General features: G+C 44.7%; 1 protein-coding gene across 5 annotated transcripts in view; it reads left to right on the forward strand.

Moving 5' to 3' along the window:
* Positions 1–18,108, forward strand: part of rbfox1 (RNA binding fox-1 homolog 1) — a 117,820-nt gene that overhangs the window by 4,057 nt on the left and 95,655 nt on the right. For 3 of the 5 annotated variants that reach the window (XM_083780331.1, XM_083780328.1, XM_083780327.1), the window contains exon 2: positions 8,481–8,765. In XM_083780331.1, the coding sequence (XP_083636457.1) occupies positions 8,481–8,765 (285 nt within the window). The remainder of the gene's footprint in view (positions 1–8,480; positions 8,766–18,108) is intronic. The other 2 variants (XM_083780329.1, XM_083780330.1) reach the window with 1 other exon arrangement.

Consider the following 18,108-nt stretch of genomic DNA (forward strand, 5'->3'; position numbering starts at 1 on the left):
GTGTATAGTCTTTTGCTAGACTAGTTGATCAGGGGTAGGCAACCTTTGGCACCGGTGCCAACATTGGCACTAAGGAGGGTGATCACTGGCACACTGGCATAAGTGTGAGAGAGAGAGAGGTCTTTTTGGTTTAAAATAAACTATTTAAACTTAGTCAAATAAGTCCCTCACATTTGTATGTATACAGTAAATTACATCCTGCACATACTGTAATTATACATTCATTAAAACTCTGAACTCTGACTGGGGAGGGAGTCTGGGAGATGCGTGGGTCATTGCTCTGAGACTAATGATCATCATAACAATGTGAAAATAAATATTAAAAATAAGGATATTTCCGTGGACAATCAAAATGTGTTGGAAATGTTGTCATTCAAATTAATGTTGACATGGCACACTGACTATCCAGAAAATAAAAACATGGCACTTAATTCCAAAAAGGTTGCAGACCCCTGCTGTAAGTGATTCTGTCGGAATTGCATAGCCAACAACTTGAACTTGAGCGACAGGGCACTGATATTTTGCTTCCAGACCTCGTCATGATTTGAGTGGGCTTGTGAGAGCCACTTTAATACAAGAAAGGGGGCATTCATTATTATTCTGTCATAGATTTTCTTTGTGTGTTACCTTTTGGTTAATTGGCATTACAGATAATTAGCTGCTTGGATTGGTTAGCTAGCTTGTTAAGTACCCAATTAAGGGTAGTGGGCAGCAGAAGCTATTGACTGTGGAAGTGTGGAGAGCACATCAGTTTGTGAGTGTGCCCTATATTCAGTTTGGTGTGAAAATTAATAAACAGCAGAACAATAATTAGTTCAGGAGTCACACGTCGTCGACTGCATATATATGCTTCGGTTCAACAGTGTTGATTATGACAGCAAATGTTAGTTTTATTCATAGTCTCTTGAATAGTTTAAGTTTTTAGTCACATTTTAGTCACCTGGAATGTTTTAGTATTAGTCTAGTTTTAGTCGACTAATATAAGATTTTAGTCTTCTAAAATGTATTTTGGCGGGCCTTGATGCCGTCCCAATGACAAATAGTAGATCAGATCAACACTGCGGATCAACAGCTTTTTGTAAGGGCATTTTGCCCGCCTGTTTCCCCCATCATCCTCTGGCTTGCAGCTCAGTGCATGTGAAGGAACAGAGTGTGTGAGCAGAGTGTGTGCAGCTCAGTGCATGTGAAGGAACAGAGTGTGTGAGCAGAGTGTGTGCAGCTCAGTGCATGTGAAGGAACAGAGTGTGTGAGCTCAGTGCATGTGAAGGAACAGAGTGTGTGCAGCTCAGTGCATGTGAAGGAACAGAGTGTGTGAGCTCAGTGCATGTGAAGGAACAGAGTGTGTGAGCTCAGTGCATGTGAAGGAACAGAGTGTGTGAGCTCAGTGCATGTGAAGGAACAGAGTGTGTGAGCAGAGTGTGTGCAGCTCAGTGCATGTGAAGGAACAGAGTGTGTGAGCAGAGTGTGTGCAGCTCAGTGCATGTGAAGGAATAACAGAGTGTGTGAGCAGAGTGTGTGCAGCTCAGTGCATGTGAAGGAATAACAGAGTGTGTGAGCAGAGTGTGTGCAGCTCAGTGCATGTGAAGGAATAACAGAGTGTGTGAGCAGTGTGTGTGCAGCTCAGTGCATGTGAAGGAATAACAGAGTGTGTGAGCAGAGTGTGTGCAGCTCAGTGCATGTGAAGGAGCAGAGTGTGAGCAGAGTGTGTGCAGCTCAGTGCATGTGAAGGAATAACAGAGTGTGTGAGCAGAGTGTGTGCAGCTCAGTGCATGTGAAGGAATAACAGAGTGTGTGAGCAGAGTGTGTGCAGCTCAGTGCATGTGAAGGAATAACAGAGTGTGTGAGCAGAGTGTGTGCAGCTCAGTGCATGTGAAGGAATAACAGAGTGTGTGAGCAGAGTGTGTGCAGCTCAGTGCATGTGAAGGAATAACAGAGTGTGTGAGCAGAGTGTGTGCAGCTCAGTGCATGTGAAGGAATAACAGAGTGTGTGAGCAGAGTGTGTGCAGCTCAGTGCATGTGAAGGAGCAGAGTGTGGTTCCTCCCTGCAGGGGTCCCTGTCTGCCATGGCCTCCTGGCTGTGACCACAACAGTGGTGGAAAGTACGATTCAGTACATTTTTAGGTATTTGTACTTTACTCGAGTAATTTCAATTTCCAATACTTTTACTTCTACTCCACTACATCTCGGATGCAAATATTGTACTTTTAAGGTGGTTGCACACTGGACGCTTTTTTCGGAAAACCGATGGAGAAACGCAGCTAGAAATACGAAAAACGCGCTCAGTGTGTGGGGGACCTTTACTCCACTAGACTTTTTTATTATTAATATTACAAAACATAAATGTACCACTTCAGCCCTACAGGCTGTTTGAAAATAGCCGATCTACGAGCTCACAATTCAAAAGATTGAGAAAATTAGAAAGATTGAGAAACATTCTGCATAATGAGTTGGCTACTTTTTACTTTGGTACTTTAAATACTATATATTTTGAATTCCGGCGCTTTACATTGATTGTGCATTACATTCACCCATTCACACACACATTCATACACCGATTCATGCAGCTGAAACCATGCAAGGCACCAACTAGCACATCGGGAGCAATTAGGGGTTCAGTGTCTTGCTCAAGGACACTTCAACAGTAACTCTGGGGGAGCCCGGGTTCGAACTAGCAACCTTACGGTTACCATCCAGGCACTCTACCCCTGAGCCACCGCCGCCCGCAGTCTAACATCATGATGTTAGACTGGACATTGTCTGTGATTTTGGATATTGTACTATTGTAATATGGCATAAGTGTCAAAATAAAATGATCGGAAGCGGATCGGGAGCAAAACAAGGTGATCGGGACATCCACGTGACCATGGGGAGCCAGTCAGCCAGCCAGCCAGCCAGTCAGCCAGCCAGCCAGCCAGCCAGCCAGCCAGCCAGCCAGTCAGCCAGCCAGCCAGCCAGGCCAGGGAAGGGAAGGGAGGCTTCTTTGATGGCTGGATGTCTACAAAAAAAGCACTCGGCAGTGCAGTAAGAAACCAGCCCCTACGGGACTAGGTCTCATTCAATTACTTCACCTGGCTGTGAACAGTAGTGTGCCTGCAGTTCCCGTCAGGGGACTTCTCCTGCAATGCCCCCAAATTCCACTCGGCGTATAATGCGTAAGTGCTACAAATTGGTCTAGAAAGCGGGCCGAGCTGCAGACGCCAGTGTGCACGTGTGTGCCGTGCACTATAGAGTTAATTTAATGTAGGGAGTATACGTGCAGTGATAAATCACCCGGCTCCCCAGCCTCCCCCGAAGCTGGGGAGATTGTGTTCGCACAGAAGCCCGACGACGCCGGGTGCACCACGGTGAAGCCTCCATGGTGGTGGGCAGTACGTTGCCGCTGCGCCACCCCAGCGCATATTTATTCATTTAAAGACAAGTAACAAGTAGCAATGTTTGAATCCTGCGTGTATCTGAAAATGTCTTGAAAAGGTTTCTTAAAGGGATTGTGACATTAAAAAAAAGGTTTTGGAATTGTTCTTGTTTTTTTAGGTTTTCTAATCTCAATTGCTCCCAAAAAACATGAACTTTTAACATTCAGTAGATTTTCTGTGATCTGGGGTTTTCTGGCTCAAACAGGTGCTCTGATTTGCCGGCAGTAAGTGACATCACTTACTGCAAATCCCATATAAGTAAATGGGATTTGCCAGCAGATGTCACTGTTTCACTGTGTTGCCTGTTTTCATTGTAGCTCAAAAGGACCAAAAAACCCCAAAGAAAACTTCAGACCACAGAAAATCCACTGAATGTTCAAAGTTCAGGTTTTTTGGGTGTAATTGAGGTCATAAAACCTAAAAGAAAAAAGAAAAAGAAAAAGAAATGAAAATGAATGTCATAAAACCTTTAAGTCTCACTGTATAAGTTCTAGAATCACATCGGCCTACAATGATGTGCATACAGTACAGTATATATTATTGAACAGTGCCCTACACATCACGGAGGGCTGCAATTCGAAACTGGCCCCCGTAAAATCTGTGCTTGAAATGAACTGTAATTCTGCAAACTGTTAATAAATATTTCAATCAATCGATCAAACCAATACTCATGAGCTAACGTGCTAACTTGAGCTCGCTGATTATTACATTTGTGTTACAGGTATAAGAGTGAAATTATTTGAGTTCTGTATGCGTGGGCCAGCAGGCATGCAGCCTAAAATGTAACTCTGAGACTGTTAAGGTTAAGGATGCATTTTACATGGCTGGAGTAAAATCTCGCCTCCGGTGTGTCAGTGTCTGTACGCCCACTGTTAAAAACCTTCACCTCAGCACATTATTTAAATGAGGGCACACGTAGAGTATATACGCATAGCCTGCAGTAGCGTACATTCATGGCCTATACACACACCCAGCCACCTTAAAAAGCTGAGGCCACAGTAAAACGAGTAGTATATATGCAGAGAGAAACTGTGGCCCAAACTTGACCCTGTTGTTATATCGCTATGTGTGTCGCTAGCTTGCAGTAAGTGAACTACAGAGTGGTCTCATGCTTTTCCTGTTGTCAGAAATAGCTTTACTGGGCTTGTTTCTGTGCCGTTGTGTGCAGAGCTGCGCGGCGTGGTTGGTTGAGTCATGAAGTTAAGTGCGTAATGAAATGTATTCAGGCCTGTAAAAAAAAGGAAATGAGGGCACTGCATTAGCCGTGCTAATGTGCTAGTCATAATGGAGTTATCCCTATAGGTTTTAAGTGTTAAGGATCACATTTCTTTAAGCCGTTAATACCGGGAAAGCATCTGCATGAGTCATTCTAGATTGAAGTGTTTAGCATCGCGATGATTTTAACCACTTTAACCATAACTTTATACTTTGGCTTTGGCTGCGTGGTGAGCTTGTAGATCTGTTATTTTTGGAAAAATTGTGAAAAAGTTATATATATATATAGAATATATACCGTATGTTTTAAAGCAAACATTTTAACTCAAATCTCTGCTTCCGGGATTCCCTGCATGGAACAAAATGAGATGGAGTGCCGTGGAAAAATACATATCATTTTGGGGGTCCTTGACAATAACAAGAGCCACTGATATAGCAACATACGTTTTTCAGTAAACTGCTAGTATTTAGACATTTAGTAGAATCGGCCTCAGGTCTTAACAGGTTAAATTAGAACAGTGTAAATGCTAAATCCACCCATACTCTGGAGTGTCCTCATGTTTGCCCCAGCACACACACATTGTTTGCGTACACGCACACGCGTTTGTGTGTGTGTGTGTGTGTGTGTGTGTGTGTGTGTGTGTGTGTGTGTGTGTGTGAGTGAGTGAGTGAGTGAGTGAGTGAGTGAGTGAGTGAGTGAGTGAGTGAGTGAGTGAGTGAGTGAGTGAGTGAGTGAGTGAGTGAGTGAGTGAGTGAGTGAGTGAGTGAGTGAGTGAGTGAGTGAGTGAGTGAGTGCGTGCGTGCGTGCGTGTGTGCGTGCGTGCGTGCGTGAGTGCGTGAGTGCGTGCGAGATGTGCAGTGTCCTCCATGCTCGAGTGGCTAATCCTGCTGTCTGAATGATGGATAAATTGCTCCTTATCAAACACAACAGCTCCTCAAGTCCACTCCACTACCGTGTGTGTGTGTGTGTGTGTGTGTGTGTGTGTGTGTGTGTGTGTGTGTGTGTGCGCGCACGCGTGCGTGTGCGAGTGAATGGAGGGTCTTCTGGAGACGACATTTCCAACAGACAAGAGGTTTCTGTCCGACAACAACGATATAGGCCTACTGTCGACCACGAGGAGCTCCACTGGAGGTTAAACGTCAGTGGCTTACTTGCATGGGTACTTCCAGGTTAGGATGGATGAGTGGCGCACAGTCCTTCACTTCCCCACTCAAACTGTTTCTGCCGGTCTGTGGAATTGAACAGGGAACCTTGTGGCCACAACCACACTCTCGGAGTTACAAATGCATATCAATACTGCAATGTTGGTTTTGGGACTCTTCATTATTATTTATTAATAACATACCTTTGTTTAGAAATGTAAATATCGGGGCGCCCGCTGGCCTAGTGGTCCGGGCGCATGCCACATATAGGCTTTGGCCTGACAGTGCGTCGAGTGTTCGAGTCTCGTTCATGACGCCCTTTGCTCCATGTCTCTCCCCTTCTCTCTCTCCCTCTTTCCTGTCAGTCTTCACTTGATACTATCAATAAAGGCAGAAAAGCCAAAAACAAATAAAAAAAAAAAGTAAGTAAATATCAAAGTAGAAATATGTAACTTCGCGTCACCAGACTTTCCACCTCGGAGGAAAGCCTGGTCTGTGTTCCTAAATCGCCGTTGTGGGTCCGGAATAAATCCTGATTGGTACCCCCCTCGCATAGGGTTTGTTTTTAGTCTCACCAGTCAACCCAACAAACTATTCTAAGAAGTACTGGGGTTCTTTATATTGCTATCTACATTATATGTTGCTATAGCAACATTCGGCCTCAGTCCTAAATGGGTTAAAGAAACTTGTCGGATTCATATGCCACATCAAGGCTTTTATTGGGTAGAACTTAAAATTATGATGCAGGGAATTATTTTTGAGAGCTGGTTCAGTGGCAATTTTGGCCTGCACTACCTTCACTCTGACCAGAGTGTGACAGCCTCACAGGCTAGAATTATTTGCCTGTTAACCCATTATTATTGAAAGTGTGAGAACTACTGATTTAAGATTCCAAGGCATTTTGTAGAATCGGCCTCAGGTCTTAATTTAATTTAAGAGAAGAGAGATGGTTTCAAAGATCTGTGTGGATATCATTATTTATTGACAATCCCAGATTGAAGCGTTATGATATGAATCATATGATGGTGTGATGTGCGGCGTGATGGTGTGTTATATGAAGCGTGACATGAACCGCTTTGAATGCAATGCTTCAGAAAGGTTTAGAGGTGATATCGATGAGCATTTTCATACTGACGAATAGAGTAAATAACAAATTCACAGAGCTTTTAAAAACGCTGTGGAATAAAATAATATTGCTTTCGGGGCCAAACTAAAAGACACAAAAAAAAAAGACACAAGACACAAAAAAAGACACAAACTAAAAGATCACTTTCTCGGGCCCATTGTTGTTTTTGTTTATACCTCTGCAAGCTGAGAGTGGCCATTATCCATTGCTTTCCCTTTCAAAACGGTGTACCAGTATTTTCGATTGGGCCTTTTGACTCAGCTTTCAGGAATAAATAGACAGGGAAGACGGACCGCTGCAGGGTACCCAGGACGCTCCCTATAAACTCTCTGTCTGTCTCTGTGTGTCCCACTGCAGGGTACCCAGGACGCTCCCTATAAACTCTCTCTGTCTCTGTGTGTCCCGCTGCAGGGTACCCAGGACGCGCCCTATAAACTCTCTGTCTGTCTCTGTGTGTCCTGCTGCAGGGTACCCAGGATGCGCCCTATAAACTCTCTCTGTCTGTCTCTGTGTGTCCCGCTGCAGGGTACCCAGGACGCTCCCTATAAACTCTCTCTGTCTCTGTGTGTCCCGCTGCAGGGTACCCAGGACACGCCCTATAAACTCTCTGTCTGTCTCTGTGTGTCCTGCTGCAGGGTACCCAGGACGCTCCCTATAAACTCTGTCTGTCTCTGTGTGTCCCGCTGCAGGGTACCCAGGACACTCCCTATAAACTCTGTCTGTCTCTGTGTGTCCTGCTGCAGGGTACCCAGGACGCGCCCTATAAACTCTGTCTGTCTCTGTGTGTCCCGCTGCAGGGTACCCAGGACGCGCCCTATAAACTCTCTCTCTCTGTCTCTGTGTGTCCTGCTGCAGGGTACCCAGGATGCTCCCTATAAACTCTGTCTGTCTCTGTGTGTCCCGCTGTAGGGTACCCAGGACGCGCCCTATAAACTCTCTCTCTCTGTCTCTGTGTGTCCTGCTGCAGGGTACCCAGGACACGCCCTATAAACTCTCTCTCTCTGTCTCTGTGTGTCCTGCTGCAGGGTACCCAGGACGCGCCCTATAAACTCTCTGTCTGTCTCTGTGTGTCCCGCTGCAGGGTACCCAGGACGCGCCCTATAAACTCTCTCTGTCTGTCTCTGTGTGTCCTGCTGCAGGGTACCCAGGACGCGCCCTATAAACTCTCTCTCTCTGTCTCTGTGTGTCCTGCTGCAGGGTACCCAGGATGCTCCCTATAAACTCTGTCTGTCTCTGTGTGTCCTGCTGCAGGGTACCCAGGACACGCCCTATAAACTCTCTCTCTCTGTCTCTGTGTGTCCCGCTGCAGGGTACCCAGGACACGCCCTATAAACTCTGTCTGTCTCTGTGTGTCCCGCTGCAGGGTACCCAGGACGCTCCCTATAAACTCTCTCTCTGTCTCTGTGTGTCCTGCTGCAGGGTACCCAGGACGCGCCCTATAAACTCTCTCTGTCTCTGTGTGTCCCGCTGCAGGGTACCCAGGACGCTCCCTATAAACTCTCTCTGTCTCTGTGTGTCCCGCTGCAGGGTACCCAGGACGCGCCCTATAAACTCTCTCTCTGTCTCTGTGTGTCCCGCTGCAGGGTACCCAGGACGCGCCGGCTCCCACCGACCCATCCATGGCCCAGGCCTACCCGTCGGCCCAGTTCGCCCCCCCGCCCCAGAACGGCATCCCGGCCGAGTACACCGCCTCGCCGCACCCGCAGCATCCGCAGCATCCGCAGCACCCGCAGCACCCCCACCCGGCCCCCCAGGAGTACACGGGGGTCCAGGCAACGGTGAGCGAGCACCCGCTCAACATGTATCCCCCCTCACAGAGCCACGGCCAGCCCGACGGAGGTGGACGGACGGTCGCGGGGACAGCCACAGTAAGAGAACCCACAGGGGGCGCTCACCGCCACCAGCAGGGTGGACTGACTTGACAGCATGTGGTTTTAGTCCAACTGGGCTTTTTACTATTTTGAAAAACGTTTTTGAACAGTTCAGTCAGATAACTCACGAATAGATTTAAGCAATGATATTATATGCACAAGTGTTCATATCATATTTTACATTGGCGTTCATATTATATTATTATGATATAATGATATTATATGCACAAGTGTGCGTATAATATTTTACATTGGCGTTGGGCTCTGCTATACATTTTTCTCCCTGCTCGGCACAATCAAACACCATCATTAAACATTAAGAGCAGGGAGATAGATATACAATAAACCCCCCCATGGGGAGCATAAATAACAGAGCCCACCGGTGGTGCTGGGGTGGTGCTGGGATCAAACATCACATAACAACAACCAGGAACCATAAGCAGAAGGAAGGCAGGAAGAGCATGCAGTCTAGTGAGCTTAAATTACAACTTTAGTTTTTTTCAACCAAGGTTCATGTTTTAGGTTGTTATTAGAGAAACTAAAAGGTGAGTGTTCATTTTCTTTCATTTGCTGCTTTCTTTCGTTTTAGGGATTTTAGCAGTTTTTGACAGGGGGGGCGGGGGCATTCGAGCATGGGGCTAAATATGTATTTTTTAACACAATTTTATGGTGATTTATTTTCTTATTATTTACTATAGTCCTAATAAACCCCAAGAAATTACATCTGGCCACATTAGATAACAGGATTTATTGAATGTGTCAAACTGACATATTGAGCCTATACACACAGTATAAGCCTTCCCCCAGTAGGCTACCTTCACATTCAATAGATCCTGTGATCTTTTGTGGCCAGATGTAATTTCCTGGGGTTTATTAGGACTATAGTAAACCATAAAAAAGAAATCACCATAAAATTGTGTTAAAAAATGCATATTTAGCCCCATGCTCGAATGCCCCCGCCCCCCTGTCAAAAACAGCAAAAATCCCTAAAACGAAAGAAAGCAGCAAATGAAAAAAGATTAATACTCATCTTTTACTTTCTCTAATAACAACCTAAAACATGAAAGAAAGCAGCAAATGAAAAAAAGATTAACACTCATCTTTTACTTTATCTAATAACAACCTAAAACATGAAAGAAAGCAGCAAATGAAAAAAGATTAACACTCATCTTTTACTTTATCTAATAACAACCTAAAACATGAACCGTGGTTGGAAAAAACTAAAGTTGTCCTTTAAATACCCCGCCCAATAGGTCAGCTGACTGCCACATCAGCGAATGACATGTGGTTCTTGCACACCCACATAGACTATAGTAATGCAGCATATTAACCCCTTGAGTATATGATGTGTGCCATCTCTGAGCGGACTTAACACTAATGCTGCGCTCACACGGGCAGATGCAAAGCGAGCAGCTTGCAGCAGAGACAACAGAGGTCAGCCATATGCCTGCCTAAACAAGTGGGTTTTGAGGTGGGTTTGAAAAATGGTGATAGAGTGATAGAGGGCAGAGGTGGCTGAAAGCTCTTGACCCCATGGTGGACGGATACGGGCTTATTGGACGGATCTGTAGACGTGCGAGACAAACACACTAACAGAGAAATGATGTTAAGGTCGTTGAGAAAAACAACACCGTGGTGATGATTGTACCAAACACGACGATTGATGGATGGATAAATAAATAAACAAGGCAAAGGGGCACAGCTGTTTTGTACTGTATAGCAGCTTATACCTGCTCAATGCGATGACAACGCCAGATGGAGACGACAGGATAGAAGTGCACGTGTGTGCGCACGCACGCGTGTGCGCACGCAAGCGTGTGCGTGGCGTGCATGTGCTCATAACTAGACTTGTGAGGGCCAAAAATGTCCCCACAATTATCCTAGAATATGTGAAATAGTTAGGCTCATTTTCCTGGTCCTCACAAGATGAATAATGCAAACGATTTGGGAAAGTAGACTTAAAATGACGTGTGTGCGTGCTTGCGTGTGCGTGCGCGCGCGCGCGTGTGTGTGTGTGTGTGTGTGTGTGTGTGTGTGTGTGTGTGTGTGTGTGTGTGTGTGTGTGTGTGTGTGTGTGTGTGTGTGTGTGCGCGCATGTGCATGTGCATGTGCATGTGCATGTGCGTGTGGCTGGTTGAAGAGGTAGGACTACAGTAGGACGTTGGATACTGCAGTCATCATTCACAGCACATCTACTTAACCACTTAATAAACACTTAGGGTTGACCGGAGTCCCTCAGAGCTCGAAGCTAGTGTATTTTAGGTTTTCTTTTGCTATGAGGAAAGCTATATGCGATGCGTTGTGAGCTTCTCCATCTGCTATTTTCCCTCGCAAGGAAAAACAAAACGAAACAATGCAAAGCGTTTTCATAAAGAATATATCACTTCACAGCACCTCTCAAACAATAATGATTTTACTGCATGAAGCTTTGACCCGCCTTGTCTAGCCAAGTGCTCTGTAATATGTGGTGATCATGAGTGAGTAATGCAATATGGGTGTGAGTGCTGACATTCTACCGGCTCTCCTCCCAAACACGCTTGGCATTTCTTTGAACACAAATCAAAGCGAGCATAGTGGAAGCCTGGCTCTGATGCTGTCCGTGTTCCGTTTAGTTGTGTAATTCAGAGCTTGTTTGTTGTTTTTTTTTCTCCCTACATTTACAACTGTGAACCCACGGCCGCGTTTCAATCATGGAGATTTATTCGAGCACAATAAACTGTTGCACAGTGTTGGACTCCAGCACAGTAACCTCATAACCTGACAGAATGGATGATATAATAATAATAATCTATCTATCGATCTATCTATCTGTATCAATGAATGAATGAATTAATCAATCAATCAATCAATCAATCAATCAATCAATCAATCAATAAATCAATCGTAGGGTTGCTAGCGTTCAAGTTGTTGCACTGTACTGAAATTAATAAATTATGTTTAACTAATTAACTATCACAGCATGCTCATGCTCACGTCATTCCATATAACTTGCATTCTCACCTCAAAACAACCTGAGGCTTTCTGTTCTGTTTTCACACATTGAAATCGACTCCAATGTCAGTGCAAGAGTCGCAGCAGCTCGTACAGTGAGGACGCTTCGCTTCGCCGCTCTCGCCTATGCTTGCATTCCTCAACTGATATCGCTGTTTTATTTTATTTTTTTATCTCTACAAATGGATCCTAGATACTTGTAAACCGATGGGACTGTTTTTGTTCTTTAGACAGAAGTTTTTGCCTACTTCAAAATACCCTTTTTTTACCTTCTGTGACTGGGTACGTGGCACATAGCTAGCTACATTGCTAACTAGCTCTGTGACTGGGTACGTGGCACATAGCTAGCTACATTGCTAACTAGCTCTGGACATTTGGCTAATAGCCAGCCATGCCCCCAACAATCTCCTCAGAGGACCTTCAGAAGCTGCTTCAAAAGATCGCTCTGTTGGAAACGGAATTACACCTATTAAAAGTGAACCTGGGAGTAAAACACGGGAAGGAAAATCTCACGCAGAATGACGCATCCGTCTGGTTCACTCGCGGCGCAAGGCCAAAGGAAAAAACTGTGAGTAACGGGCAGGCGGTGAGAACCCCACCTGCAATAACAATAACACCAACTATCTCTACAGTGAATTCTAACAGAGATAACATGATAGGACGGCTAAGTGGGAGGACTAGGAGCCCTGATAAGACCAGGCCTGGGCCCCCAGCCCGACCCAAAACCACCCCTCCGCAGTGGAAAAATGCGAAAGGAAAATCAAAATACACACCTCCCCAAAGTGAGAATTTACGGCTGACAAACAGGTTTAGCCCTCTGCTGAATGTTGCTGGCTCTAATGGTCAATCAGATAACCGTGTTAACGCCACTCCGAGCAGGGTAGCTAATGGAGAGCAAATGACTGAATGTCTGATTGTCGGCGACCAGGCTGTAAAATATGTTAAAAGCAACAATAAGCGAAAAGCTACAGTATTATGCTTTCCCAATGACACTATCTCTGATATGGTGGAGAGAATCCATAAGATTATTGAGGCACACCCCATGGTAAAAACGCTGATATTGCACATCGGTGCACGTGATGCAGAAAAACGAGAAGGAAGCAAACTAAAAAAGGATTTCAAAGCCCTACTGTTCACTCTGAGTGAACATGGTGATATTGACTTCTGGATCTCCGGACCTCTACCTCCGATGGCAGGGTGTGAGCGTTTTAGTAGGCTGTTTGCATTCAACGAATGGCTCTCAAAGACATGCACTGAAGAAACACCCTTGCAAAAATCATTCAATTTTATTGACAATTTCAATTTTTTCTGGGACAGAAGGCATCTTTTTGTAGACGCAACTCACCTAAACAAGTTGGGTGTTAAATTATTTTTCACCAACCTCTTTCATAACATGGAGCGTGGAGCCACAGCGCCCCCTGGTGGAAAGAAACTCACAGAGCGTGAAGTCACAGCGCCCCCTGGAGGAGAAAAGATCACAGCGCATGCCACAGCGCCCCCTGGTGGAGAAAAGATCACAGCGCATGAAGCCACAGCGCCCCCTGGAGGAGAAAAGATCACAGCGCATGAAGCCACAGCGTCCCCTGGTGAAGAAAAGATCGCAGCGCTTGAAGCCACAGCGCCCCCTGGTGGAGAAAAGATCACAGCGCATGAAGCCACAGCGTCCCCTGGTAGAGAAGAAATCTCAGAGCATAAAGTCACAGCGTCCCCTGGTGGAGAAAAAACCACAGAGCATGAAGAAATCTCAGAGCATGAAGAAGCCACAGCGCCCCCTGGAGGAGAAAAGATCACAGCGCTTGAAGCCACAGCGTCCCCTGGTGAAGAAAAGATCACAGCGCCCCCTGGTGGAGAAAAGATCACAGCGCTTGAAGCCACAGCGTCCCCTGGTAGAGAAGAAATCTCAGAGCATAAAGTCACAGCGTCCCCTGGTGGAGAAAAAACCACAGAGCATGAAGAAATCTCAGAGTCACAGCGTCTCCTGGTGGAGAAAAGACCACAGCGCAGGAAGCCTCAGCATCCCCTGGTGAAGAAAAGACCACTGCGCTTGAAGCCACAGTGTCCCCCGGTGGAGAGAAGATTACTGCGCTTGAAGCCACATCGTCTCCTGGTGGAGAAGAAATCTCAGAGCATGAAGCATCCCCTGGTGGAGAAGAAATCGCATGAAGCTACAGCGTGCCCTGGTGGAGTAAAAATCTCAAAGCATGAAGTCACAGCGCCCCCTGGTGGAGAAAAGATCACAGACCATGAAGCCACAACATCCATCGGAGAACAATGGGAAGCAGTTCGACAGGCGATGGAAGCACTGATGATGAGGCCCCTCACCTCGGAAGATGCTCAACGGGCGATTGAATCTGTGTTGCTGAATCAAAGTGATGATGATGACTTTGTGACTGAGGAAGAATTTCTAACACTCTCACCACTGTCACCAGTACATCTCTCTTTCACCCCGGCCATGGTGGAACGGATGAACATTGGAGTAAAGTCGACCCCCCGTACCAGACGTTGCCTCCAACTGTCACCAAACCCAGCTACCGTTTTTCAGACTTCTGATTATCATTTTACATTTGACAACTGATATGAACAGGGTCCATTATGCGCAGCAACAATCATGTATGGACCCCATGCTTCTAGAAAGCCTGGTGTTTCAATCACTGTACAGGTTGAAGTGCACAACATTCCTACTGTTATTTCAAATAGATTGTCCAACACAAGGAGTGGTCTGAAGAGAGAATGCTGTTTGGTTAATGTACCTCTCAGGCATCACAGCCCCCAAAAATGTGATAACAAGCTTAATCTTGCCTTGTTTAACATCAGGTCACTAACAAATAAGTCCTCCTCTGTAAAAGATATAATCTGTAAAGAGAAGCTAGATATAATCTTTCTAACAGAGACATGGCTGGGCTCAGATGGAGCTGTTCTCCTAGCGCCAGCCTGTCCCGCAAACTACAGTTTCATTCACTCTGTTCGCGAGGCTAAGAAAGGAGGTGGACTGGCAATAATTTTTTCAGACACGTTAAAATTCAAGGCTCTGACCCTTGGCAGCTTTACATCCTTTGAATACCAGGCCACTATACTACATGGTGCCTCCATGCCAATGATTAGCATTTATCGCCCGCCAAAATGCAGTAAAGCAATATTTCTAACAGAAATATCAGAACTTCTATCTATCTGCTCCACTAACTATGACAGAACTCTTATCTCAGGTGATCTTAATCTTCACCTGGATGATGCTACAGATGCTATGGCTATGGGTTTCCTAGAGTTATTGCACTCCTTTGATTTTATCCAACATGTTGTTGGGCCTACACATAAACATGGGCACACTCTGGACCTGGTGATTTCTAGAGGGCTGAACATCACTGTGGAAAGGACTATTGAAAGGCCCGAGCTGTCAGACCACTTTCTGCTGTGTTTTAATATGACTGTCTCTGATCTAGAGAAAAACATCACTGAATATACCATAAAAAAGCGTTTTTTTAGCTCTTCTGCTGCCGACGAGTTCTCTCGTCACCTGGGTCCCCCATTGCCCGATACCCCCCCAGTGAATGATATGGTTCAATTTTTTAATCTTAAACTAGAGTCAGCTCTTGATATAGTGGCTCCTTTGAAAACAAAAAAGAAACATAATACCAGAATAACACCCTGGATAAATGAGCTTTCACGCTCACTGAAGCAAGAATGTCGAAGAGCTGAGCGAGCTTGGAGAAAAAACAAACTCACCATCCACCTAGAGATTCTTAAAAAGTCAACAGTCGCCTATAACAAAGCCTTGCGTTTAGCAAGGCAGGCATATTTCTCTGGCATTATTAACGAGAACAAGAAAAATGCTAGAGTCCTATTCTCTACCATTGATCGACTTTTAAACCCCCCCCAGTCCTACAAGCAGTCATTCCCGGCCTCTAAAGCTAAGTGTAATGAGTTTGCATGCTTTTTTGACAACAAAATTTCAAACATTAGAGCCGATATTATGAATGGTGCTGCTGCTAGCGCAAACCGTCAAACAGCAGTAAATGGTCCCAGGGTAGATCTCTCCAGGGGGAGCCTATCATCGTTCTGCGAAATTGAGGAAGACGAACTCCGCAAAACTATATCACAGATGACATCATCCTCCTGTTCATTAGATACAATTCCCACCAACTTTCTCAAAGAAGTCTTAGACAGTGTGATTGGAGATATCCTAAAAATTGTAAACAGCTCTCTACAATCAGGCGTTTTCCCAGACTCACTGAAGACTGCTGTAGTTAAGCCCCTTCTCAAGAAACACAATCTTGATCCCTCTGTTTTGGGTAACTACCGACCCATTTCAAATCTACCCTTTCTGGGCAAGGTTTTAGAAAAATGTATCTTTCATCAATTGGATGTGTTTCTACAGAACAATAATGTACACAACAAATTCCAATCTGGCTTTAGGAAAGGCCACAGCACAGAAACAGCACTTGTAAAAGTAATGAATGATCTGAGGGTGTCTGCTGACAAGAAACATGTATCCGTTCTCTTACTTCTAGATTTAACGGCTGCATTTGACACGATTGATCACTCAATTTTAATACAGCGTCTGGAGCACTGGATAGGCCTGTCTGGTACGGCCCTGTCCTGGTTCTCCTCCTACCTATCAAACAGAAGTTACTTTGTCAATCTAGCCGAGTTTGACTCAGATAAACACGACATCAGTTCTGGTATTCCACAGGGCTCGATTCTTGGCCCTCTGCTTTTCTCCTTGTACATACTGCCACTGGGCGAACTCATTGCCAATCACGGAGTCAATTTTCATTTCTATGCTGATGATACCCAATTATATCTATCTGTGGCTCCAGATGATCCCTGTGCTTTAGACCCGCTGCTTACCTGTCTGTCTAGCATCAAATGTTGGATGAGTGAGAACTTTCTCAAGCTAAATGAGGACAAGACAGAAGTTCTCATAATCGGCTCTAGTGAGCAGAAAGAATCAATATTAAGCAGACTTGGCAACCTGACTGTAGACAGTAACAGTACAGTAAAGAACCTGGGGGTTATTATTGATTCCGAATTGAATTTTAATTCACACATTAATCATGTTACCAAGATTGCCTTTTTTCACCTTAGAAATATTGCACGAATCAGAGCCTATGTGTCCTTGGACGATGCAAAAACGCTAATCCACGCCTTTGTTTTCTCTCGGCTTGATTACTGCAATGCACTTTTTTCAGGACTGCCTAAGAAAACAACTGACAGATTACAACTTGTCCAAAATGCAGCAGCCAGAGTTTTAACTAGAACTAAGATGAGAGAACATATTACTCCAGTTTTGGCATCACTGCACTGGCTTCCGGTTGTTTTTAGGATTGATTTTAAAATTCTTTTACTTGTCTATAAAGCCCTCAATGGTCTCGCACCTTCCTACCTACATGACTGCTTGCCTGAATATGTCCCAAACCGCCCGCTAAGGTCTTCTACTGCTGGCCTGCTCGCTTTGCCTAAAAAAATGGCAACTAAAAAATACGGGGAAGCAGCTTTTTGCTTCTACGGGCCATCGGCATGGAACAAGCTCCCTCTGTACCTTCGTCAGGCAGCCTCTGTAGACATTTTTAAAGCTCAGCTCAAGACCCACTTCTACAACATTGCCTTTAAGTGATCTTATATTTTGTGTTATTCATGTCCTCACTGTATTGCACTGCTTGTTTTTTAATGTCGTTGCCTTGCTTTTCTTTTATGCTTTGCTTTTATTTTATTCTCCATTGTTCTGTAAAGCACTTTGAGCTGCATTTGATGTCATGAAAGGTGCTATACAAATAAAGTTTTATTATTATTATTATTAAAGGTATATTCAGTGATTTCACTTAATTCAAATATCACTTATTTTTTTGTTTTGTTGTGATAATCCTCCGTACTATAGAGTGTGCTGGCCATATAAGGAGTTCCTCCCTGTCCCCAGTTAACCCCTGGGGGTCAAAAAACCTTAGGTTTCGTTTTTGACTCTCTATCCTGATTGGATGAAAGGCTTAGGTCCCAGCCAAAAACGAAACCTAAGGTTTTTTGAGTGAAATCACTGAATATACCTTTAAGGTCTTGTCTTTTAATACCACCACGAATTTAAATGACAGACAGATGAGGTGCCTTGTGGCTCAGCCAGTTAGTGCATGCATGCATGATTTTGATTATTATTACAAAACATTCATTAACCACAGTCCACTTCAGCCGTATTCAAACTTTGGCCATTTGAAAATAGCCGATCTACAAGCTCATAACGCGTTGCGATGTCAACGATTTCAAAACTTTTATAAATTTTAAACATGATGATAATTTGTAAAACGGAACATTCTGTGTAACGACTATTACTTTTGGTGTGTATTTTAGGCCTAACTTTAGTACT

Source organism: Protomyctophum parallelum (assembly GCF_964188405.1).
Source record: "Protomyctophum parallelum genome assembly, chromosome: 13".
Lineage (NCBI taxonomy): Eukaryota > Metazoa > Chordata > Actinopteri > Myctophiformes > Myctophidae > Protomyctophum > Protomyctophum parallelum.